This window comes from Anabrus simplex, chromosome 3 (assembly GCF_040414725.1).
Source record: "Anabrus simplex isolate iqAnaSimp1 chromosome 3, ASM4041472v1, whole genome shotgun sequence".
Lineage (NCBI taxonomy): Eukaryota > Metazoa > Arthropoda > Insecta > Orthoptera > Tettigoniidae > Anabrus > Anabrus simplex.
In genome coordinates this window covers 398,083,574-398,110,551 of record NC_090267.1, presented here as the reverse complement: position 1 = coordinate 398,110,551, position 26,978 = coordinate 398,083,574, and the positions used below count along the sequence as shown (strand labels likewise).

The following is a 26,978-nucleotide window of genomic DNA, read 5'->3' as shown; positions in this document are numbered from 1 at the left end:
AGCTAAAATAATTTTTGTAATGACTCAGGCATTATGACTAAGATATTGTATATAGATTATTTTTCTTAATACTGACAATACGTAGTGTACATTTTCTGTACTTGATGGTGGAAGAATAAAATATCTAAAATAACTCCATGTGAACTGTAGAGAGGCTTCGGATTGAATCCAGTCTCGTGGCATGCAATATAGTGATTAGACATTGTATACTTCTCCTACCCTGCCGGCCAACATTCTCACAGTGATTTTTTTTTTTTTTCCACCAATGGGATTCGAACTGGCTAACCACTGTGTCAGATCATATATACTTGACGCCTTAACGATCATATTCACCAGGAGGTCTTGTTGTTGGCTTGATTGTTTTTATAAGCTGCATAACTCCATGGTCATTAGCCCCTACAGATTACTGAGATGACTATTGAAATGAGAAGAAAATGTGAAGAAGCAATTACTCAAAGAAGGAGGGTAAAGGGCATCATAAAAGGTGAGGGGTTTGAAAGCCTAGCCTTTGAATGCCCAAGTATTGCAGAGCTGGAAGTAAATAAAATGTGATACCTACAATGTCCTTAGCCCTTAAAACTTATCAAAAACCTTATACTGGCTGGCTATCATTGTCATTAGAGGTATGTTTGGTCTCTTCTACTGCAACCATTCTTCACTAGATGGCATTTCTGCTGCAATTACAAAACCTAACCTATTAACAGATGGTCTGATACAAAATAGTAGTACTTTAGAATTAATTAACTCAAAATTTTATTTGTACAGTTATTCCTTCTTGAATTTCCTTTGATTATATTTTTTTCTATAAAACTGGTATGGCAGTGTGGAGAATTAAAATGACACATTTTTTAATGTTTTCCCTGAAAATTCAAATTCATGAGCAGTTCAAACTAACCACATGATTTTTATAATTATTTTGAAATTTCTCTGAAGCTTTTTAGTAAACATTGTAGTATAACCCCCCTCTTTTAATACTCGGATGGAATATACCCTTACCTCTTTATTCATTTATTTTTACAGTTTCATGCCCTCTACTTCTTATCATTCACCTTGACAATGACTGGTGTCCTACTTTATGCCATTAAGCAAACTCCAATTTCATCTCAACAAACTACTAGTTACAGGTAAGTACTAATATCAAAATTCCTTGATACAGATGTTTGTCTCCATCTCACTGGTATCTTCACCTATTTATTTTGTAGAAATTGTACTTACCAGAGTTTTTCAAAGCTACTCAAGATAAACTCAAGCATTTTGCAACCTGAGGTATTTTGTTGTTGAGCTATTTATTAATTGTATTGTTCATATAAATGCTCTCTAAGTATAAAAGGTTTTTTAATGCTCTTCTGAAATGTTCTCAGTTTTGAAATGCTCTTTGTTAGAACATATCCAAGTATGCATTCTATGTGATATGCCTTTAAATAAGAGTATAACAAATATTAAGACACCTCAGTTTGTTTCGTGCTTAAATTTATGTAACTAGATCTCAGCACAGTCAGTTAGCTTTTAAAAGTACACAAATGCACAAAACCTTTGTAATTAAGTTCACTGACATGTTCACAGGTAAAACTTTGATACTCTGGTGTCTCTTAAAACTAATTGCAATTGACCTAGATTGATGTTAACTTTTGTTGTTGTTGTTGTTGTTGTTGTTGTTGTTGTTGCTATTGTTGTTGCTATTGTTGCCATTGTCATCGTTGTTGTTGTTGTTGTTGTTTACCCTATCTTTTGGCCTAGCAGGGTTAGCACTTTTCAGCCTTTTTCCAGTACGGTACTTTTTGATGTATAAAACAGTTCTTTGCTCATTTAACCACTTTGCACCAGGTTGTGTTCTCACTCTTGCCAGAAAATCCTTTAACCCATGTATCCAGGTCCTGAACACACTTCTTTCTTAAACCAGTGTCTCAGATACCGGTGAGATCCTCCTTCACTGCAGGTGTCCATGGAGTGGTATATTTCCATGTCATGAGCAGAACAAGAATTCTTCAAAATATTCTGGTGTTAGGAGTTCGAGACAGATGGCCATAAAACATAAGATGGCTCTTCCTCATAACAAGAGAGCTTTTAAAATTTAGAGTGCAGTTCTGCGTTTAGCCTCAGGCAATATTTGCCCTCAGAATTTTGACATGGGCCAAAGATCTTTCTTAGAAATTTCCTCTCTTTCATTTTGATCCTCTCTATCTCACCAGGTGAGTGATGGCTAAGCATTCAGTAACATATAAGACTTTAGAACATCCACCTGTGTTATAGTGACAGTAACTGTTGTGTGAGATTGATCTGGACTGATAAGTGGGTTTGCAGAGGTGAAAAGCTGTTTCCATACCTTTAATCCAGTATTTCAGAGCTGCTTTCTCCAATGCATTAAAGGAAATGACCTCTCCAAGATACTTAAAATGAATGCAATGTTTGATTTTACCATATTTGGTATTGAGAAATTCAGTGGTATTATGATGATTAGATGTTTTCATCATCATCATCATCATCATCATCATCATCATCATTATTATTATTATTATTATTATTATTATTATTATTATTATTATTATTATTATTATTATTATTATTATTATTAAATCACCTAATAGGCTTCTTAATGATAACAAAATGCTCTGAGTACATATTTTCAACTTTATATTAATTGCAATATTGATATTATTTTGATATTCCATAAAACCCATATCTTATTTTCACTCTACTGAAACTGATGGCCGGGCGAGTTGGCCGTGCGGTCAGGGGCGCACAGCTGTGAACTTGCATCTGGGAGATAGTGGATTCGAACCCCTCTGTCAGCAGCCCGGAAGATGGTTTTCCGTGGTTTCCCATTTTCACACCAGGCAAATGCTGGGGCTGTACCTTAATTAAGGCCACGGCCGCTTCCTTCCCAGTCCTAGCCCTTTCCTGTCCCATCGTCGCCATAAGACATATCTGTGTCGGTGCGACGTAATGCCAATAGCAAAAAAAAATAGCATTGTTCATATCATTATAATTTTTATTAAATTCTGTCTGTTTATTAAAATGATTTATAATTTTTTTAAAATAATTCTTTCAGCTTTATTTCACATGTAGTAATTTTGTATTCTTTTGTTTGATTTTATAGTGATGTTTCTTTTCCATCCTTTGAAGTATCTGGGAAGAGAGGTAAACTTCTTAATTACTTTTTACTAATTTTATTTTGTATTACCTTTTGTTCTGCATTTTATCCCCATCATCATTGTGATTAACACTCCTTCGCTACCACTACCCTTTATGTGACTGATAATAATGTTGCTTTATCTTAATAATAAATCAACTACCTCTATGATGTTGTTTGTTTTGCTTTTCTCTACAAGTATTAGATTCTTTGCAAAAAATAAAGCATTAAGTTAAATCATTTAGTTGGACAGTCCTTAAGAGATTAAAAATAAGTGAAGTAAACAATACTTTGGTGGAAAGGAATTATTAGTCTTGTCATTAATGCTTTCACGGCCCGTACTTACAGACATGATACAGTATAGGCTTTTGGGCTTATGCCATGTCAAGAAAATTAGGTGAAATTCTTAACGTTTCGCAGAGAACTGTGCTCAGAAGAAATCTCGACTGTCCACGAGAAAGGCTTCTTAAACAATGACACTTTGAATTTGGACGTTATAATAGAAGTGGAAATGGTACATTCATTCACCACCAGATGGCCCCCAGGACGTGGCACAATGCTAGCATTCGAAGCGGAAGCTGACCGAACCATTGCAATCAATCTAAGCGGTTCAGATGACGTGTTTTCGTAACATATGTCATTGACAGGTGTATGGCATAGACACAAGCCTGGAATGAAACATCTGGCGAAGAGGAACGTACAAATTTGGAAAACACCGAGACGAAATAACAGTAGTGAAGGGACAGGGAAAGGAACTACCTATGTAAATTCTTAATACCTGGTTGCCAGCCATGTGTCCCTGTTGAACCGGCTATCAATTAAGTAATACCTGGTTGCCAGCCATTAAGAATTTACATAGGTAGTTTCCTTCCCTGTCCCTTCACGATTGTTATTTCATCGCGGTGTTTTCCAAATTTGTATGTTCCTCGTCGCCAGATGTTTCATTTCAGGCTCATGTCTATGCCATACACCTGTCAATGTCATATGTATTTAAAGATAAAAATTTCATAATATTCCATATTGAAATGTATCACAATGAAATTGAAATAATAAATAAGGTAGTTCAATCCATTCAATACAAATAAATATGAAATGTAGTATTACATTCCTATATAAATAAAAGCAGAAGCGGTACCGGTTTCGACCCTAATCTGGATCATCATCAGCTGAATAAAATGCAAAAATGCATAGGCAAATAAGAAATTAAAGAGTGAGTCTTTCACAAAAACAGTTGAAGAGGCAAAATATGTTAATGGGGATTGGCACTGTGCAATTTTAAATCGTAAAATCTATTCAGAAGATCGCACCTTACTTCTTATAAGTGACTGACTTTCTACTTCTTCTAGATTGTATGATTTAAAATTGCACAGTGCCAATCCCCATTAACATATTTTGCCTCTTCAACTGTTTTTGTGAAAGACTCACTCTTTAATTTCTTATTTGCCTATGCATTGTTTTTTGCATTTTATTTGGCAGATGATTACCCAGATTAGGGTCGAAACCGGTACTGCTTCTGCTTTTAATTAAATAGGAATGTAATACTACATTTCATATTTATTTGTATTGAATAGGTTGAACTACCTTATTTATTATTTCAATTTCAATGTATATGTTACGAAAACACGTTATGTGAACCGCTTAGACTGATTGCGATGGTTCGGTCAGCTTCCGCTTCGAACGCTAGCGTTGTGCCACGTCCTGAGGGCCATCTGGTGGTGAATGAATGTACTATTTCCACTTCTGTTATAATGTCCAAATTCAAAGTGTCATTGTTTAAGAAACCTTTCTCGTGGACAATCGAGATTTCTTCTGAGGACGCAGAGTACAGTTCTCTGCGAAATGTTAAGAATTTCACCTTATTTTCTTGACACGGCAAAAGCCCAAAAGCCTATACTATATCATGAATTATTAGTCTTTAATTTCCTGTGATTTGCTTCCAGGGACTAACAATCTGTACAAAACTCATCAGTCACTACTGATCTGCATTTAGGGCAGTCGCCCAGGTGGCAGATTTCCTATTTGTTGTTTACCTAGTCTTTTCTTAAATAATTGCAAAGAATTTGAAAATTTATTGAACATCTCCAATGGTAAATTATTCCAATCCCTAACTCCCCTTCATCCCTAACTCCCCTTCCTATAAACAAATACATGCCCCAATTTGTCCTCTTGAATTCCAACTTTATCTTTATATCATGATCTTTCCTACTTTTGAAAACACCACTCAAACTTATTCATCTACTAATGTCGTTCCACACCACTTCTCCTCTGACAGCTTGGAACATACCACTTATTCAAGCAGCTCATCTCCTTTCTCCCCAGTCTTTCCAACCCAAACTTAACCATGATGCCTCAGGTTCAGTCTATTATTGTTGAATATGTTTGTACTGGACTCCTGTTTTTCAGTTTATGTCTAACATTGCTTGCTGAACTATAGTGCTTTTACCATCAAGTAAGGGTGTTAGTTCTACCTTGCAATACTATAGCATGCCATATTTATGTTCAACAGTTAGTGATAACACTGATCATGTGAATGAGCTAATGAATTTTGTTTGTTTTTATTTTTTATGCTTTTACTGTTGTTAAAGTTTTATAGTTTGATATCCGTATATTATAGTACTACCGGGGTATAACTAATAAGTAATAACTCTTTACATGATTATGTTAATACAGTAAAACCTTGGCTATCCATCACCCTTTTAGCTGCCAATTTTTGTTAACCATCATATTGTTAAAATTGCATTAGTCCCCTCCCTCACCTATCAGTGTGGCATGTGCATTCAGTTTTAGGCTTCGGTCATTGTTTACAACTAGTACAGCATGATTGTTCATAGTATAACCTCTGTTGTTTTCATCAGATTATGAGTACCACTTCAATATTATTTTATGCTTTGTGCTGTCCCGAGTTTAACTTGAACTGGTAAAATGACTGAGAAACATAAACAAGTAGTGCTGGGATTATCCCAGAAAATGGACATTTTTAAAGATATATGGAAAGATGAAAGTGTTACAGTATCTCACCAATTTATGGCATAGGGTGAACTACAGTCAGTGTTTTCTAATGTGATGCTGAAAAAAATTGAAAGCCATGTTTTGAAAATACAAACTGCCATTGATAATGTGAAAGCTCACAAAACAATAAACCTCATGGAAAATGATTTATTTAAACTGTAATGTATCAGCAGTTTGTTCAAGCCCACATCCAAGGGACTACCCTGTTTAGACCAATAATAATTCCAAAGCTGTTGATATGAACAACAAGCTTGGTGGAAATCCATCTTTCAAACCAAGCATAGGCTGGCTCAATAAATTGTAAAATTCTGTTACATTATTAAACAGTTGATCATAATGGCTGAAAAACTGAATGCAGATAGTGCAGTGATTGTTTTGTCATTTTATCTATTATCCATCTATTCTCAAATCTGTCAGTCTCGGTCCGGTCCCTGAACGGATTATTGAGATTCTATTGTACTTTAAGAGTATATGCCAGCCTCTTGGTATAAGGGTAGAGTGTCTACCTCTTACCCGGAGGCCCAAGGTTTGTTTCCTGTCGCATCCAAGGATTTTAATCCTGGAACAGGGTTCATTCAGTCTCATGAGACTGGCTGGCAAGCTGTTTGATATGAGAGGCAGTGAACTCGATCGGGAAATACGAGCAATACAGCTGAGAAAGTTTTCGTGCTGACCAAGTGACGCACTTATATTTGCACACATCTTGCCGGGCACCAGTCTTCTTGGCAGGCCAAGACCCTTAACATAGTCCCTGCCATGTAAGTGCATACACTTAGGGTACCACCTCAGTCTTTCTTCCCTGTTAATAGTGAAGGTACCGAGCTCGATAGCTGCAGTCGCTTAAGTGCGGCCAGTATCCAGTATTCGGGAGATAGTAGGTTTGAACCCCACTGTCGGCAGCCCTGAAAGTGGTTTTCCGTAGTTTCCCATTTTCACACCAGACAAATGCTAGGTCTGTACCTTAATTAAGGCCACGGCCACTTCCTTCCCACTCGTAGCCCTTCCCTGTCCCATTCATTGTTGCTAACTATACAGTTTAGCGACTCTACTTGCCAGTATAAGTTAAAAACATTTTTCCGTATTGAACTGAGATTCACAATTGGAATTGAGGAAAAGTTCAACCTAATCAATACAAAATATGTCGTATAAGATGTTTACAAATTGTTATTTATTAGTTTAAAGTACTGGTTTCAACGCCTAGTAGCATCATCTTCAGCTTACAAGATGGGCAGGATACATACTATATTACTGTGTACAATATACATGCAATGCGAAGTTCAAATGGTTACAATTGTGCAATTAAGACTAAATAAACAATAGATAAAATATGATGTAGTGAGGTGACGCATTACAGGCGTTGTAGTCTAGTATGGTACATTGGTGTTGTATAATAAAAGTTGGTGAATGAGAGTAAAAATCTTGATGTATGTAATAATGAAATAAAATTAATGTCCACACTTCTGTTAATATCGATGGAGATATGTATCAAAGTCTAGTATAATATATGATTGACAAGGCCATCTGATATTTGTTTTTAGCCAGTACACCTTAAGTTAAAAGTTGGTGAATGAGTGTAAAAATCTTTATGTATATGATGATGAAATAAAATGAATGTCCACACCTCTGTTAATATCAATGGAGATATAAGTCAAGGTCCAGTATAATGTGTGGTTGACAAGGCCATCTGATATTTGTTTTTAGCCAGTACACCTTAAGTTGTTCATTAAGAAACATAATATCAAAATTTCATATAGAACCAACAATAGAAATATGGAAATAGTGCACAATTCCACATCAATAAACAAATCTGACATTTTCACAAAGTCAGGTGTTTATCGTTTCAAATGCAATAATTGTTTTTCCTCATGCATCGGACAGAGCGGGAGAAGTTTTAAAGTTAGATACTTTAAACATGTCAATGCCATCAAGTATAATAGGTTTCTGGCAATAGCCCAACACATCCATGACTCAAAACACAATTTCAGTACCATAGAACAAGACCTAGAAATTCTTAAGATCATAAACAAAGGCCCTTTGCTTGACGTTACAGAAAACTTTTTTTTTTTTTTCTTTTAGACCAATTTTTCAATCCCAATCTAAACCTCAACGAAATATCAGGAAAACCTAACATTCTTTTCAACTTCTTAATCAAAGTCTTTAGAGGCATTAAATCCACGAATAAGAAATTGATCTTTCACGCTCTGCACAACACTCTCCTACGCCGCACACCACCACCACCACTCCATCCCCCCTGACCCGCCTTAAACTCCGCCTTCCCACTCCTTCCCCTCCCTTCCACCCCTTTGCCCCTCCCCCCTCGTCTCCTGCCCCTTCCACCTCCCCTTTACCACACACCCAACTCACGCCTATTCACGCTCAGTCCACACATCTTCTCACGACATACAACAAGTATACTGAACAAGGTGAGTCCCATACTTCGTCATATGCAGCCACAAATTTGCTTTATATCAATTTCAAGCAATCTGCTTTACTAACTTAGTTTTTCCTTTCTTTTTAGGCTTCAGTATTTATAATGAGCTGAGACAACCCTAATTTAAATTCAACCTCGTACCGAGCTCGATAGCTGCAGTCGCTTAAGTGCGGCCAGTATCCAGTAATCGGGAGATAGTGAGTTCGAGCCCCACTGTCGGCAGCCCTGAAGATGGTTTTCCGTGGTTTCCCATTTTCACACCAGGCAAATACCGGGACTTACCTTAATTAAGGCCACGGCCGCTTCCTTCCAATTCCTAGGCCTTTCCTATCCCATCGTCGCCATAAGACATACCTGTGTCAGTGCGACGTAAAGCAAAATAGCAAAAAAAAAAATTCAACCTGATTCAACCACCCAACTTAAGGTGTACCGGCTAAAAACAAATATCAGATAGCCTTGTCAACCACACATTATACTAGACCTTGACTTATATCTCCATTGATATTAACAGAAGTGTGGGCATTAATTTTATTTCATCATCATATACATAAAGATTTTTACTCTCATTCACCAACTTTTAACTTAAGGTGTACCGGCTAAAAACAAATATCAGATGGCCTTGTCGATCATACATTATACTGGACTTTGATACATATCTCCATTGATATTAACAGAAGTGTGGACATTAATTTTATTCCATTATCACATACATCAAGATTTTCACTCTCATTCACCAACTTTTATTATACAACACCAATGTACCATACTAGACTACAACACCTGTAATGCATCACATCACTCCATCATATTTTATCTATTGTTTATTTAGTCTTAAATGTATAATTGTAATCATCTGTACTTCGCATCACGTGTACATTGTACACAGTAATGTGGTATGTATCCTGCCCATCTTGTAACTTCAAGCTGAAGATGACGCTACTAGGCGTCGAAACGGGTACAGTAGAAGTCCGATAGTCCGGCACGTTCGGGACTGGCCCAGTGCCGGATTACCAGAAACGCCGGACTATCGGGTGGTACTTCTTACTATGATATAGATTAAGGCGTACAGTAAAAACAGCTGTAACACGGCATTTTGCAGTAAAATGTTGATCAGCAGAATCATTAGTTTAATAACATACTCCTCTTTTCAAACATGTTCTTTCTTATTGCCATTCCATAATAATGCCGGAGTTCATCGATGTTTTTATCTGTATGTCTTCCTTTAACATTTAGAGTCTTTCCATCTACAACTTCTCTTTTCCTTCTGTCCGCTTCAATTTTTGAAGGCTTGTTCCCATCCGTTCTTGAATGTGGCCCATACATTCAATTTTTGAAATATGTTTTCTTTTATCATATGGTTAGCTTTCTAGTACTCAGTATAGCACACAGCCTTCTAGGCTGAATATTTCCAGAGATACTGTAGAGATATTTAAGTAACTCAATGCATACCAAATGGATTGTATCATATACATTTGCACTATTAATTTTGAAACAATAAAAAATACACTTCGATTGGTTTCGACAAATAATGCATCAAACTGTTCACGAGAGATCAGTATTAAAAAATAATAACATTTAAAAAATTCTGGAATGGTGCCGGACCATCGGGCGTTCCGGACTGTTAGATGCCGGACTAATGGAATTCTACTGTACCTTAAACTAATAAATAACATGTTGTAAACATCTTATACAACATACTTTGTATTGAATAGGTTGAACTTTTCCTCAATTCCAATTGTGTCTACTTGCCAGTACAGTGTCTTACAGTTACTGTTAATCTAGGATGTTGGCACCATGTACAGTAGTCACGATATTTTCGTGACTTGCGCGATTATATGTACTGCCACTGCCATATTTTGAAAATTACTAGTGTTACATTTGCGGGTATAAGTAAAGCATTCTTTTTTCTTCTTCTTTTTTTCTGTAGGATTGTAAATCTGCTTGGGTAATACCAGGGAAATAGAATTGTGGCATGTTCGAATAATACATTCAATAACGCATTTGGTGTTCCTAATGCAGCATTTTATTAATACGGTCTTATTTTGTCCAGTTCGTATGTATAGAATTCAATTAGGATGTTTAAGAAGCAAGAACAATCTGCAAGAACTCTTCCCAAGAGGAAAGCAACGTTACCTCCTCTATGAAGATCAATTCAGTTTAACCTAACCTTATCTTGAGCCGGCCCCGTGGCGTAGGGGTAGCGTGCCTGCCTCTTACGCGGAGGCCCCGGGTTCGAATCCCGGCCAGGTCAGGGATTTTTACCTGGACCTGAGGGCTGGTTTGAGGTCCACTCAGCCTACGTGATTAGAATTGAGGAGCTATCTGATGGTTAGATAGTGGCCCTGGTCTAGAAAGCCAAGAATAACGGCCGAGAGGATTTGTCATGCTCACCACACAACAACTCGTAATCTGCAGGCCTTCAGGCTGAGCAGTGGTCGTTTGGTAGGCCAAGGCCCTTCAAGGGCCGTAGTGCCATGGGGGTGGGGGGGAACCTTGATTTGTCATGACTGCGGTATGGTTTGCAGACTTAGCCTTTGTGTATTCTTATTGACTTACGACATATGTACATGTAATATATTTGCTTGCATATATTATAACAGTGTGGTTTCACTTCAGTGCAACAAGTAATAGCAAATTTCAAGAAGGGAGCTGAGTTATTTACACCAGGCAAACACTGTAACCCTTCCGGGGATTACACAGCATTAAAGGTTTAAACATAATAATAATAATAATAATAATAATAATAATAATAATAATAATAATAATAATAATGTTACAAGGAAAAATAATGATTTACAGACCAGATCAAATAACCTCAAACACATACGCATGATTAATGCAGAAAAGCAGCAGAATGTAATTACCAGTTTAGGCAACATGACAACTAAAGGAATGGAGGTGGGAAACTGTTGGGACCCTACCCGGGCGGTGAGAAGGTATTGGCATTGCTGGTGAAATGAAATTAGTGGTGATTCAATTTACATATTACAATTTACTGAAATGATAATAATGAAATGTCGTATGGCTTTTAGTGCCAGGATATCCCAGGACGGGTTCGGTTCGCCAGGTGCAGATCTTTCTATTTGACACCCGTAGGCGACCTGCGCATCTTGATGAGGATGAAATGATGATGAAGACAACACATACACCCAGCCCCCGTGCCATTGGAATTAACCAGTTAAGGTTAAAATCCACGACCCGGCCGATAATCGAACCCGGGACCCTCTGAACCGAAGGCCAGTACGCTGACCGTTCAGCCAACGAGTCGGACATGATAATAATAATAAGAAAACATTACAATCGGAGCCATCAATGAAGCAAGTTTAACAGCAAATTTAGAGAGATGCATACATGCTTCACGGCGGTGAGTTTAAATAACATACAAAAATTAGGAATAGTTTAGCCCAATACATTTAAGAAAAGTAACACATGTTCACAAATCATGCCTACATGTTAAGACATAATGAAAAAAGGGAAAGTGAAAACAATTAACATCTTAACACAGAGCCCATTCAGGAAGCAACCTTTCCTAAAACACTTCAGAATGAGGAGCTCATCCTGAATGAGAGTATGTTAGGAGGAAACTGTTCTACGAGAGGCAGACCCAGGGGAAAATTATAGTTTATGTACTTATACCATTATAACCAAAAGGGAAATTAAATTTTACATATAAAATACAATTTACAAAACCAAAAAGAAAAGGGAAGTGCCTCTAAAACAAAATGAATATGACTAGCCGTGCAGGCTAAGTCATGTGGAATTAAATTTGGCGAATGGGACGAATCCCGGGCAAACTCCGGAGGTAAAGAAACATTAAAAACTACATTTGAAAGTTAAAGATCTGAAACAAAAAGGAGATAGTGCTTACCTTGGAGGGCCGGGAGACCCATCAGATGGAGGAGACATCATCTCCCTTCACTGGTCAAACCAAGTAGACAGAGGGAACAAGCTTGGAGCTGGCCAAGTGGCTAGTGGCTGGAAATGGTGAAATTGCTAAACATACGCCAATGGGAAAAGATTTTATTTTGGCTAATAAGGGCCCAGAGAAAACTGCTGATCAAAATACCGGGCGTAGCTTAGAGAAATTTTCATTCTGATGCAACCAGAAATTCCTCGAAGCATCCTACCAGACCCGGCACATGCAACTACACCCTGTCTAGAAAGTTGTAAAGACCCTATTTTTCGGAAAAAATTATCTTCACATAATAAAATTGCTGAAAATCAACAGCCCTAAAAATCTTCACATTTTGCCCTTAAAACATACATACAAAAAACCAAACAAAACATTTTTCACTTAAACATACATACATACATATCCCATGTTGTTCCATCTTAAGCGATGGGTCGGCAAACGAGGCTTCTCCACCAGTTGCGGTCCCTGAACTTCTCTCCTTCTTCAGTGCTTTCCAAAGTATGTCCTCTCTGTTGAATGTCAATCTTCACCATGTCCTTGTACCTGAGTCTTGGTCTTTTGTCTTCAAGTTTTAGATTGTACATTTTTTTTTGGTAATCTGTTATCACCCATGCGTCGCATATGTCCATTCCATCTCAGTCGCTGCACTGTTATTTCCTCATTACGGACTCTGTCCCTCCGTGTTTTGCCGATCATGCTACGGACAAATTTCATTTCTGCTGCCTGCATTCTGCTAACATCTTTGTTTCTCATGGTCCATGTTTCGCAACCATAGGTCAGGATTGGTACGTAATAAGTTTCATATATGACTCTCTTACATTTTCTTGGTAGTTTCTTGTTCCATATTATGTCTTTAACTATTTTGTAAAAGTTGCTACCTGCCTGAATTCTGTGGCAAATTTCCTTATCTATAGAACCAGTATCAGAGATAACACTTCCAAGATATTTGAATTGATGGTTCATCTGTAGCTATTTCCCCTCCATCTTCACGACCATAACCTCACTTTTCTCTTGGCTGAAGATGAGTCCATATTCTTTAGCAGATTCTGCCCAGTAGTTTATTTGTGCTTGAAGATCATCTTTGGAGTCTCCCCACAAGCATATGTCATCCGCGAACAATATAACTTTCATTTTCTTACCTCCAATGGTTTGGTGAACTTTTCTCTGAATCTCGTTCATTACTATGATGAAAAGAAGAGGAGACAGAACACCACCCTGTCTTAAACCAGATTTTATATCAAAGGTTTCAGTCATTCCTACAGGTGTTTTGACTTTACTTCAGGTATCTTCATACAAATTCTTGATCCGGTGTAATCATGTCATCCTGTATTCCAATTTTCTTCACTGCTTCCCACACCTTCTCTCTATTCACTGCATCAAATGCTTTCTTGATATCCAGAAAGGCTAACCACAAATCTCGGTTGTGTTCATAGTATTTTTCCATTAACTGACGGACTGTAAAAATTAAATCAGTTGTTGATCTCCCCTTCCTGAATCCATACTGTTCTTCGAAGAGGTTCTCTTCAATAAGGGGTCTGATTTTACACTCTATAATTCTTTCATAAAGTTTACCAACTTGAGATGTTAAAGTGACTCTATAGTTGAAACATTACTTTCTGTCTCCTTTCTTGAAGATTGGAATTATGATGCCTGTTTTCCAATCGACTGGTTTGTCACCTTCTTTCCAGATCTTACGAAAGAGTCTGTAGATCCAATGTTTTCCAGAAATGCCCATTGCCTTGATCATTTCTCCATTAATTTCATCAGCCCCTGCTGATTTTCCAGTTTTGATGTATTTCCAGGCATATTCTACATCATTCCATGTTAATTCTAACCTGTTGTCAGAGGCAGACTTGCAGGAGGTAGTACCGGTCCTGTCTTTTTGTACCGCATGCAATTCACATTTAGTAATTCATCAAAGTAAGTCCTCCAAGACTCTTTGATCTTCTCATCTTCAGTGATCAGATTTTCATTATCATCTCTTAGGTATTTGGAGTGTTCTTTATCTCTTTTTCTATTTTTCATCATCCCATATAACATTTTCTTATTACCATTAACATCCTCTTTCAATTCTTCACTCCACTTATTCAACCACTTCTCTCATTCTTCTGTAACAACTTTGTTTGCTTGTTTTTTAGCAACCCTGTATAGTTCCTTATTATGATCAGTCCGGTTCTTGAAATATTTTCTGAACATGTTGTTCTTGTTCAGGACAGCAGTTCTTGTTCTGTTATTCCACCATGGAGTTTCCTTCCATTTCTTGTGCCACTGGTTCGTCCACAAACCTTCTCAGTTATCATTACTAGATTTTCTTTCAGATCCTTCCATTCCTCCTCAACTGTTCTTTCATCTGTCTTTGGTATCACTGTTTTGACGTTTTCTTGGAACTCTATTATTCTATCATTGTCCTTCAGCTTCCAGGTCTTGAGTTTTCTTTACTTGTGTGGTTCTTACTTCTTTTAACTTGTTAAACTTTAAGTATCCAATGAGGAGTCTATGATCACTTTCCAGGGAGACACTAGGAATCACTTTTACATCTAACAGTCTAATTTGTAGTTGTTTCTCGATCAAAAAGTAATCCTTAAGAGATTCACTTTTTCCATCCCATCCATATCTTGTGACCTTATGGCTTTTTTGTTTTTGATACCATGAGTTCCCTATTATAAGGTTGTTCCTCAGGCGGAGGTCAAGTAGTCTAGTTCCTTCTGGGTTTCATGGACCCCATCCATGTGCTCCTAGAATACTTTCATATCCATCTCTCACAGTTCCTACTTGAGCATTCATATCCCCTATGATAATTGTTCCATCTCCTCTTATTCTTTCCTCTATGTCTTCTTCAAAATGTTCTTTTTCTTTATCTTCACAACCAGTCTGTGGTGCGTAGCACTGAATGATGTTGATGTTCTGGGAAGAATCCAATTTCAGCATTATGTGAAGAATCTGATCAGAAACATATTTTACTTCTACTACATGATCTTTCATTTGATGATCCATAACAACACCAACTCCATTTTTTGCTTGATCTCCACCTGACCAAAATAGATGGTATCCCCCTCTGAGTTCCTTTGATCCTTTTCCCTTCCACTTGGTTTCACTGAGTCCCAGTATGTTTATGTTCCTTGTTTTCATTAAGTCTAGACATTCCTCTGTTTTGCCAGTTAGTGTCAGAACGTTTAGCGTGGCAATTTTGATTTCAGTCTCATATCGAGTTTTGTGTGTTCTCCTCTTTGGTTGTGATGGAGCATCGGGTATTGAACCGTCATTAATATCATTACCAATGAGGGAACTAGAATCATTATTTTGGTGATTACAATATTTCCATCCGAGGCCTCGTTTAGTTTTGAAAGCAATTCCAAATTATTCAGAAGCTGACTTGCTGAGCCTATCACTTCCGAAGATTTTTCTGTCGGGGTGATCTCCCATAGCCTTTAATAGTCCCCTATCAATCTGCAAGGCAGAAGGCCCTGAGTCAGATCTCGGGGATCAGATATTGCCTCTTCCGCCAGATCCGCCGTACCAGTGATTTTCACTTCCACCTTCACTGCCGTTGAGGTCTTCACCTTTATCCCTGGGCATGGGTTCTGTGTTATACCCCCCAGGACTGGGTCCCCGACTGAACTCAGCCATCCTATCACTCCAGTCTACTGAAGTGTAGGGTGACCACCCCCGCGACGTGGACGCGCCAGACAGGAATTACTCAAGTGGAGGAATAGGGAAGGTGACCCTATCTCCCTTGAGCCAAGTTAATGGTTGTGTATGGTGCCACAACCAAAGGCACATGCACATGAAAAAAACAAACAACTTCTTTTTAAAATATTATACACAGTCAATCTTGAGGGTACACATTTTACACATAGAGTCAATCTTGACGGTAAAACAGTTCACCCATTTTATCACTATTACATTCCTCCCCTCCCTTAAATTCGAGCATAGCTCGATACAAATAATTTTCTTACACTTTATTGGCAGTCATGTTTTCTGTGTTGAATATCCAAAAAATTAAAATGTCACTATATCAACTTTTATGTCCACAGAAAAATAATTTAACAAAATACAACCTTGTGAAGAAAAAATATTGAATCTTGTGATTCTTTGTTTTAAATCTTCAACCCTTCTGTCCACTGTAAGGTATAATCAATAGGTTACGCAGATCGCATTCACTTTCTACAACAAGGCATCCACTGCTTTCTTCATAACAAAGTTTGACACAAGTAGATTTTGTATTAGATTTTACTTTAGTTACATTGAAGTTGCTACAGTTGACCACTGGTTATCACTGACTATGTGACTGCCGACACGGCCGTTGCCACCAGCCTCCATATAAGTTCAGTTCAAACTCGGTCCACAAGCAAGTAGTAGTGTGGCCCATCCGTATCATATAGTGAAGTAGGGCGCAGTCATCACAACTGCCGCCATCTGGACATCTGGCCGCCTGTTTGCGGTGTTGGGTGCTAGTACCCAAGACATACAATGTGCCTCTCCAATAGGCACGTCAGGTTGCTGTCAGGTGGAAATAAAGTGGTCGCCATCTGGACATCTGACCACTTGTGTTGGACGATCGTGCCCAAGATGTACAATGTGTCCCTCAACTAGGCACGTCAGGTTGCTGTCAGGTAGAAATAAGGCTATCGCCAACTGGACATCTGGCCACTGGGTTGGACGGTAGAGCTCAAGACATTCAATGTGCCCCTCCACTAGGCATAACAGGTTGAAACAGAGATTGCAGCCCCTGCAGTCACTGTAACATAAATCCATACACAGGAGACAGGGAATACTAAAGCCAAAGCCACTTCGGTAGACAAAAGCTACGAGTCACCCAACTGGTGTCTCAACGACCTCCATAGGGAGATCCCCTCCCACAGACTTGGGAATACCCCAGCCCCCTAGGGCAAGCACTATTAATAATTTCAAAAAGAAAAATGGTGAACAACAAAAGAAAGACTGAAAGACTAATAGAAAATCTGCTGCAGTTTACCCTTATACCAGAAAATATTACAGAGAATCCCTAGTTATGAACATGAATAAAGATCTTAATCTTACCCAAACTACATTATACTAAATTATATCTAGCATGGTCACAAACGACCATTCTAATTACAACTAAAACAATTCCTAATTAAACTATAAAATCCTAAAGGGGCGCTGGGCAGCTTTACTTACTAGAATTTGCTTGCAACTAAGATTCCTTGTAACTACCCCACATATCTTAAATGGTTTCTAAAGTATCATCTCATAACTAAGGGATTTTTATTTGGGACAAGTGAACACAACGGATCCTCTTTCTTTCAGGATCACCGACTAATAATGACACAGCGGTTAGAAATTTCAAAATTGTGCAGGGGCCTCAAAATCTGGGGGCTAACTTACTAATTATATGGTCCGCAGCATTGCTGATAGGATGAGTCTTTACATAAACTTGGTCACCTTCAGACGGACTGTGCGGTCTTCGCCCTTGATTATAGTTACGTTGAACTTTAGCATAATAAACTTTCAAATTTTTACGTGCACAGTGCCAAGCAGCACAGATCGTTTCTGGATTTGCGACATCAGGTAGAAGATGATCAATGTATCATAAATTTGAATGAGGAGAATTAGGGGTGAACGCTAGTATCAATGAAGCAGGAGTTTGCTTATGACTTTCATGAATGGCAGTGTTGAAAGCAAGTGACAACCAATTAAGTGATGAATCCCACTTAGAGTGGTCAGCAGAGTGGTAGGCAATAAGAGCAAATCTAAGATTTTGATTGACTCTTTCAGCATAATTTGGCCTTGGATAATAAGGGGTAGTAGTTTGATGAGAAATTGACAAATCAAAACAGAAATTATGGAATTGCACAGAGGTAAAAGCTCTGGCGTTGTCACTAACTAAAAATTGAGAGGGTCCAAATGAAGCAAAGATCTGTTTCAGACAAGAAATAGTAGTGTTAGTATTAGCCATATGAGTAGGGAACAGCCACATAAAACTCAAGAACGCATCAACACACACAAGTATGAAACGATGGCCGTTCCGTGATCTCGGGAAGGGACCAATATAATCAATGAATAATCTCTCCATAGGGCGAGAAGCTTGCTAAAATGACAACAGACATAGGCGAGTATTAGGAGCAGGTTTACTAATACTAAAGGTTTTGCACAATTTGACAAAAGTACGAATTTCACCATACATAGAGTTCCATATAAATGTTTACGGATTTTGTCTCTGGTTTTGAACACACCGAGATGTCCACTGACAGGGGATTTGTGCAAATACTTAAAGAGAGCAGGAACCAAGTTAGCTGGAACAACAATTTTGGGGTGTCTGCGACTGCGAGCAGGACAACACAGACCACCATTCTCAAGAACATACGGCTTGACATGTTCACCAGACTTAATCCTGTCAATAATAGCCTTTAATTCAGCATCCTCTTCCTGATGTTTACCAATATCTTTGAAAAGAAAAGGGGAATTAGTGTGAACTACATTAACAAAGGCCAAAACTTGTTCAGGAGAGGGATCTGCAGGCTCTGATTGAGTATCAAAACTGCCAGGATAGAACATCCTACTGAGACTATCAGCAATAACATTTTCAGTGTCACCAATGTGACGAGCTTCAAATTGAAAAGCTGAGATGCGTACTGCCCAATGTGCAAGATGACCAGTCCTCCTTGGTTTGGTCAGTACCCAACTCAATGCCTGATTATCTGTTTCAAGATCAAAAGGTAGATGTTCAAGGTACATTCTAAATCTTTCTAAAGAGAAAACAACAGCTAAGACTTCCAATTCATAGATCGAATAGTTGCATTCAGCAGGATTTAGAGTACGGGAAGCATAAGAAATTGGACGTCCCTCTTCAAATTCCTGAAGTAGAACACCAGATATACTTGTAGATGAGGCATCCGTTTGAAGAATGAAACGTTTAGAAAAATCTGGCATAGCCAGAACAGGAGTGTTACATAAGGCAGATTTCAGGTCATAGAAAGCTTCAAGTTGGGCATCACCCCACTCAAATTTAGCATCTTTTCTTCTCAAAGCATTTAATGGAGCTGCTCTTTCAGCAAAATTGGGGATGAATTTACAGAAGAAATTGACCAGGCCAACGATCCTAGCTACAGCCTTGACATCTTTAGGGGTAGGAAAATTGGGTATAGCTGCAGTACAAGATTGAGCAGGGAGACACCTTTCTCAGACACAGTATGCACTAAGGACATCTGGGGTTGTTCAAAAGTAACTTTGCTAGCCTTAAGGGTTAGCCCTGCTTTACAGAGTCTTTCAAGGACTTCATTTAGATTGGCAAGGTGCTCTTCAAACTTTTTTACTGAAATTAACTAAATCATCCAAATAATTGTATACAAATTTGAATTTAATGTCAGACAAAACATTATCTAGTAACTGAGTAAAGACCGCAGCGCCTGTACTTAGGCTGAATGGGACACATTCAAATTCATAGAGGTTCCAATCCGTGGCAAAAGCAGTGAGGTGCTTGGATTCCTCAGCAAGAAGTATCTGATAATATGCCTGATTCAAATTGAAAGTGGTAAAAATTTTGGCATTAGCAAACCAAGAGAAACAAGGGTTCAAATCAGAAGGAGAACAGATTGAAGAACAACTCTCTTATTGAGCATCTGATAAATGACTACAGGCCTGAAACCACCCTGTGGTTTAGGGACAAGAAATATGGGAGGAGAATAAGCAGATTTAGAAAGACGTATTACACCATCAGCAAGCATTTGATCGAATAACATGGTTAAGGGCTTTCATCTTGGGAGGCGACAACTGAGACGGAGGAGAACGAACAGGTATGTTGTCAGTGACTTCAATTTTGTATTCCAAGACATTGGTTACACCTAACTTATTGGAGAATACATCAGGAAATTTATCAAAAAGATTCTTAAATTGGTTGGCTTGATCATCAGGCAAATGATCAAAGTCAAAAGCTTTGGGTTCACCCATGTCCTCAGAAAATGCATTGACATGACAAGGAAGAATAGGGGAGTGATTACACAAAGTAAAGATTCTTACGGAAAATTTAAACTGGAACTCATTGTACTGAAGGTCCAAAATCATACCAGTTTTGGCAATAAAATTTGCCCCCAAAATGAAAGGACAAGATAAATCTTTCACCACTAGCACAGGAATTTTCCATGTGAAATTACGCATTCTTATTTTGACATCCAGACGTCCAATCACATTCAAGGAATTAGAGTTAGCTGTATGGCAGGTTAAAGATACAATTTTTAAAGAAGGGAACTTCCAAACAGTTTTCATGGAATTATACCAGTTCTCTCTCATCAAGGTGATGCTACTTCCAGAATCTACCAAAGCGCAGACAGGTTCATTGTTCACCTCTAAGCATATGTAAGGTAATTTACAAGGAGGGATAGCAGAAATGCCACAAGATTGTAGAAAATCGACACTAGGGTCAGACTGAGATCTATCATCAACCTCCGAATTGTGTAAATCATCATCTAACCTGCAGCGATAACAGACGAAACATGAAGCTACACTTTGAGGTTTGGCACAAGAATTGGAGGTTAGTCATATAGAATTACCATTACAAGAATGCCCACACCCAGAAGAATTGTGAGGACACTGTCTAGAAAAATGTCTATTCAACCCACAGTATCGACAAAAATTATTGGTGGAATAAACCCTACTCACATCAGGGATTGAATTGCCTAAGGGCCCAATCTTAGGACAACTCCTCTGGAAATTTTCAGTTTGTCCACCCACGGCAGGTTTTGAATTGCCTAATGGCCTAATCTTAGGACAATTCCGCTGGAAATGATCAGTGGAGCCACACTTAAAACATGCACGAGAATCACATGGCTTGGAAGAAAGAGAAGAAGCGGTTCTAGTGACCTGCGGAAGAGACATGCTCATAGGAGATGGAGTTAACGCAACACATAGCTGGTTGACATGTCTAATGCCTTTGGCAGAAACAGTGATAGTTTCCAATTGAGCGAAAGTAGGTGGTCTTGGTGAAAGAGCAAGATATGACCGATAATTAGGGGCAAGTCCCTCAACGATGCTGGCAACCATTTGAGACTCGTGAGTAGTTGAGCATAAAAATTCTAGCATAGAGCTTAATGTCCTGAATTTATTCAGACGTTTCATTCAAATGCTGCACTCTGAAATAATGTTTTTGCACCAAGGAAGATAAGGCATGAGAAGGAATAAAAAATTCAAGTATATGTGCATGAAACTGATCCACGGTCCATCTTTTAGAAATATCTCTAATGATATGCTCAGAAAGAGCTCTTGGTACATGTGGATATAAGACGTGGAAGAAATTATCACTACTTAAATGGTATACAATGGCCTGATCTTTAAATTCAATTAAAAATCGAAGGAAAGAAATGACCTCATCAATCGAGTTAGCGGTGAACTTTGGTACACCTTTAAATACGCAATTAATGGGTGAGGTAAATTGGAAAAAATCTGAAAGACAGCAGCGTAGGAAGTACCTGAGGAGGACTAGAGTGGTTCTGAGAAGGAATTACCGCAGCATAGTAACCTTGATTCAAACGCCCTTGAGTAAAGGATAGAATACTGAAAGTGAGGTTAGGACTGTTGTTAGAATGCAATGAAACCAGTGCAGATATTCTCATCTGCGAAACAATTTCACACATTTTAGAAACCACCGAAACGTTTGATACAGGTTGTGTTGCAACAGAAAGTTGATACAAAGACACATTAGCATTACCAAGTGCCATAGGAATAAAATACATAACCAACTTGTGTAGAAGAACCATCATTACATGCATTACCTACAGGCGGAGAGGCACTTGTAAAGAGAGCAGAAGAAGATCTCAAGGGAACATTATCACTAGTTACCACAGTGCAAGTTTGGGAAGCAGTAGATACAGAAATTGTTCCACTTTCACAAGTTTTGGATGGGGTTGATACTCGAACTTCAGAGCTGGAACTAGGCAACGCGTTGCCTTCAAGCAAGCCTACTATTTTTTCAAAAATGTAAGAAAACTGTGTCAGTAAGGATTCACACTCTTATCGCTCGTTAGCTGATAAATTGAGAGCTAACAAGTCACGAATCCTATTCACGTAATGCTGCACTTGGGCTTTCACACATGTTAATTGAGCATTAGACGGTTCGGAGGAACAGAAGGATAAAAGAATAGCGTTAAAGTCAGATAGTTTTTCTCTAACGATTTCCAAAGATGCGCACACTTCATCTGTAGTTAACTCAGGAATTGACACCGATAAATTAAGGAATTGCCTCAACAGGCTCATGTCATCTCTAACCTTTTCGGTCGAATTTAATTTACGAATACAAAGTTTGCAAATTAATTCCTCCTTCCTCAAATGGAAAGGTTTAGGGATAGCACAAGACATGTTGACCACAAGAAACAGCAATGCGAGATGATTCTTTAGGTAATTTTGAGGTTACTAAAACAATCACTGCTAACCTCATTTTCATCAGCAACCACGCTCTGCTACCATTATGTAACCCTTCCGGGGACACACAGCATTAAAGGTTTAAACATAATAATAATAATGAACGTTACAAGGAAGAGTAATGATTTCCAGACCAGATCAAATAACCTCAAACACATATGCACGATTAATGCAGAAAAACAGCAGAATGTAAATACCAGTTTAAGCAACATGACAACTAAAGGAATGGAGGTGGGAAACTGTTGGAACCCTACCCGGGCAGTGCGAAGGTATTGGCATTGCTGGTGAAGCGAAATTAGCAGTGATTCATTTTACATATTACAATTTACTGAAATGATGATAATAAGAAAACATTACAATCGGAGCCATCAATGACGCAAGTTTAACACAGCAAATTTAGAGAGATGCATTCAAGCTTCACGGCGGTGAGTTTAAATAACATACAAAAATTAGGAATAGTTTAGCCCAATACATTTAAGAAAAGTAACGCATGTTCACAAATCATGCCTACACGTTAAGACATACTGAAAGAAGGAAAAGGTGAAAACAATTAACATCTTAACACAGAGCCCATTCAGGAAGTAACCTTTCCTAAAACACTTCAGAATGAGGAGCTCATCCTGAATGAGAGTATGTTAAGAGGAAACTGTACTACAAGAGGCAGACCCAGGGGAAAATTATAATTTACGTACTTATACCATTACAACCAAACAAAAGGGAAATTAAATTTTACATATAAAATATAATTTACAAAACCAAAAAGAAACAAAATGAATATGACTAGCCATGCGGGCTAGGTCATCTGAAATTAAATTACAATGTAATTATTAAATTAATGTAGTAATGGTCCACCTTTCAATACTATATTATGTAATATTCTAAATTACATTAATTAGGGACTAGTTTCGGCCTGGGCTGGCCATCTTCAGCCTTAATGCAAAACACCTAATAACTAAACAAATGTACATGCACGCAATTGACATAAAAACAAATGAAAACAAATATATACAAAGTGACATTAAAAACTGGGATGGAATATGAATAAATTTGAAAATGAACTAGGTTCTAACATCTTGAGTATGTTCATAATTGAGAATAATTTCAAGTATTAAGTATTAATTTATATACACAGAACTGTTAGTTCTAATAGTGCTGATCATTTCAATAGGAACTGGTAAATGTTGATCCTGTAGTTTGTCATCAAATCTATATGTGTGGTGTTAGCTATATGTAATCCATTGGACACTGCTGTAAATAACCACTAGCTGACAGGGAACTGTTAGATGTTGTTTCATCTTCAATCAAAATAATAAATGAGATGCTCTCATGGTGCTTGTTAAATCTTGCTGAAATGTTGTTGGACATTGTCAGGACAGCACATGAAGATGTGGTTAACACAGATACATTGTGTCTGGTATAAAATTTTTGCGATTCATTGCGGTGCCCATGAAGTTAACTTGATAAATTAGATAAAATTAAATTAATGAATTGAATGAGAGAATGTGTTAGTTAGATGGCATAGGTTATATGAGACTTACCTCTCATACAGCATGAGGTGTGTGGTCCATTGTTGAGTGTGCTTCAGACTAACTGTTGTGAAATTCAAATGAAAAGGAAGGAGTGGGGAGGGGAAGGTCAGAAGGAGAGGAGGTTGGGGAAGGGGTGGGGGAGGGGGGGTTAAGGTGGGCTGAAGGATGTGGGGAAAAAGGATGGTTGTTGAGGAAATGTGCTGTGAATATTATAAATTATAAATTATATATTATATATTATATAAATTATATATTATAAATTAGGCGAATGGGACAAATCGCGGGCAAACTCCGGAGGTAAAGAAAATTAAATTAAAAACTACATTTGAAAATTAAACATCTGAAACCAAAAGGAGATAGTGCTTACCTTGGAGGTCTGGGTGACCCATCAGATGGAGGAGAAAACTTCTGCCTTCGCTGGTCAAACCAAATAGACAGAGGGAACAAGCTTGGCGCTGGCCAAGTGGCCAGTGGCTGGAAATTGTGAAATTGCTAAACATTCACCAATAGAAAAAGTTTTTATTTTAGCCAGTAAGGGCCCAGAGAAAACTGCTGATCAAAATACCAGGCGTTCCTTCGAGAAATTTCCATTGTGATGCAACCGGAAATTCCTCGAAGCATCCTACCAGACTTGCGACGTGCAACTACACCGTTTCTAGAAAGTTATAAAGACCATATTTTTATGTAAAAAAAATTATCTGCCCATAAAAAAATCACCAAAACCAACAACCCTAAAAATCTTCACATTTTTCCCAAAAAACCAAACAAAACATTTTTCACTTAAAACACACATGAAAAAAAAAAAAGCAAACAACTTCTTTTTAAAATATTGTACTCTGTCAGTCTTGAGGGTACACATTTTACACATAGAGTCAGTCAATCCTGAGGTAACACATCTTACACATAGAGTCAATCTTGAGGGTAAAACAATTCACCCATTTTATCACTATTACAAACACCAAATAATACGGTTATAGTAATGCGTGTATCAAAACAAAGGCAGAAATATATAACAGTAAATTGTGTGAGCATGAGAGAAAGTGTTTATTTCCTTAATTCCTGATTGAGCTTGGAAACCAACTTAATTATAAATATCTTGATGAATCATTTACTTGGGTAAAGGAACCTCCATTATTGATACTTACATTGAGGTTAGTTTGTTGATGGTTATGCCTCATGATTTCAGTATGCAACTAGTCAAGTTGACAGCAGTGATGAGCTATTAAGAAAAGAGAATAGGGCGGTGATATTTGCTTTTTAGTGTATAGCCTTACGTGCAGAGTACTGTATACTGTCTTTGGCACAGGAGAGGAGGAGGTGATTAGTATAGTGTCTCCTCCTTTTTTCCTCTTTATAGTGGCTTTTATTTTCTAAAGCTGACCCTCTTATTCTTTAATTGGTCAGAGCATTTCTTCCTTTCCTTCATGTTGGTGTTGCTAGAGGATGGAATATCCTCATATCCACAGAGCAGGTTAACTGCACAGTACAAGATGGAAGATGGTGGCCCACAATTTGCAGTGATGAAAATGGTTCTTCCATAGTTTTTTCATATTCTCACCAGAAAATAGCTGCTACTTTCTCAGTCTTGGCATTCTTCTTTCCCGCCATTGTCATTGCAGATATTAGTGTCATATTAAACAAGTATTTAAAAAAAAAAAGAGAGTGAGAGAAAACTTATGTCTCCTGTCTGTTGTAAGAGGCAATTGTTGATAAACGGGGCTAAAAGTCAGGTTGTGAGTTTCACAAATAGGAAAAGTCCTCTCAGTTTTAATTACTGCGTTGTTAGGGTGAAAGTTCCTTTTGGGGGTCATTGTAAGTATCTAGGTGTTAATATAAGGAAAGATCTTCACTGGGGTAATCACATAAATGGGATTGTAAATAAAGGGTACCGATCTCTGCACATGGTTATGAGGGTGTTTGGGGATTGTAGTAAGGATGTAAAGGAGAGTGCATATAAGTCTCTGGTAAGACCCCAACTAGAGTATGGTTCCAGTGTATGGGACCCTCACCAGGATTACCTGATTCAAGAACTGGAAAAAATCCAAAGAAAAGCAACTCGATTTGTTCTGGGTGAAATCCGACAAAAGAGTAGCGTTACAAAAATGTTGCAATGTTTGGGTTGGGAAGAATTGAGAGAAAGAAGAAGAGCTGCTCGACTAAGTGGTATGTTACATGTACATGTCTTTTATCTTCAAGATCATGATTAACTCCGGATCTCTCGACTAACTTTGACTTTTATTCTCTCTTCTCTACTTTGATTATATACGATTTTTCGCCATCGTCTAATTATAACCGCCAGACTATCAACTTTACTTTTATGCAATCTTACTACTTGTTGTATAACAGTCTGTTGTTTTATCCATTGTACTTGTTTTAGCAGCCTTCTAATGTTAATTTTGTCAATACTTCCACTATTATATCTCATCACATTGTATTTTCAAACCATCATTGTTATTTTTAATGTTATTTTACTTCAAATCTCTTCAAGATTTTAAAATTCATTTCATTACTACATGTTATTTAGACGCTTATTTTTAATTTAAGGTTAAGACTATGGCTGATGATGCCTATTAG

The 26,978-nt window shown here is 37.8% G+C and overlaps 1 protein-coding gene across 2 annotated transcripts in view; it reads left to right on the top strand.

Annotated features, from left to right (window-relative positions):
- The window catches only part of LOC136867368 (solute carrier family 35 member F2), a 234,006-nt gene that overhangs the window by 176,143 nt on the left and 30,885 nt on the right, over positions 1-26,978 (top strand). For both annotated transcript variants that reach the window (XR_010859672.2, XM_067144546.2), the window contains exons 7-8: positions 1,021-1,124; positions 3,098-3,138. Coding sequence is in view for 1 of the 2 variants with exons in the window: in XM_067144546.2 (XP_067000647.2) it covers positions 1,021-1,124; positions 3,098-3,138 (145 nt within the window). In the remaining variant the exon portion in view is untranslated. The remainder of the gene's footprint in view (positions 1-1,020; positions 1,125-3,097; positions 3,139-26,978) is intronic.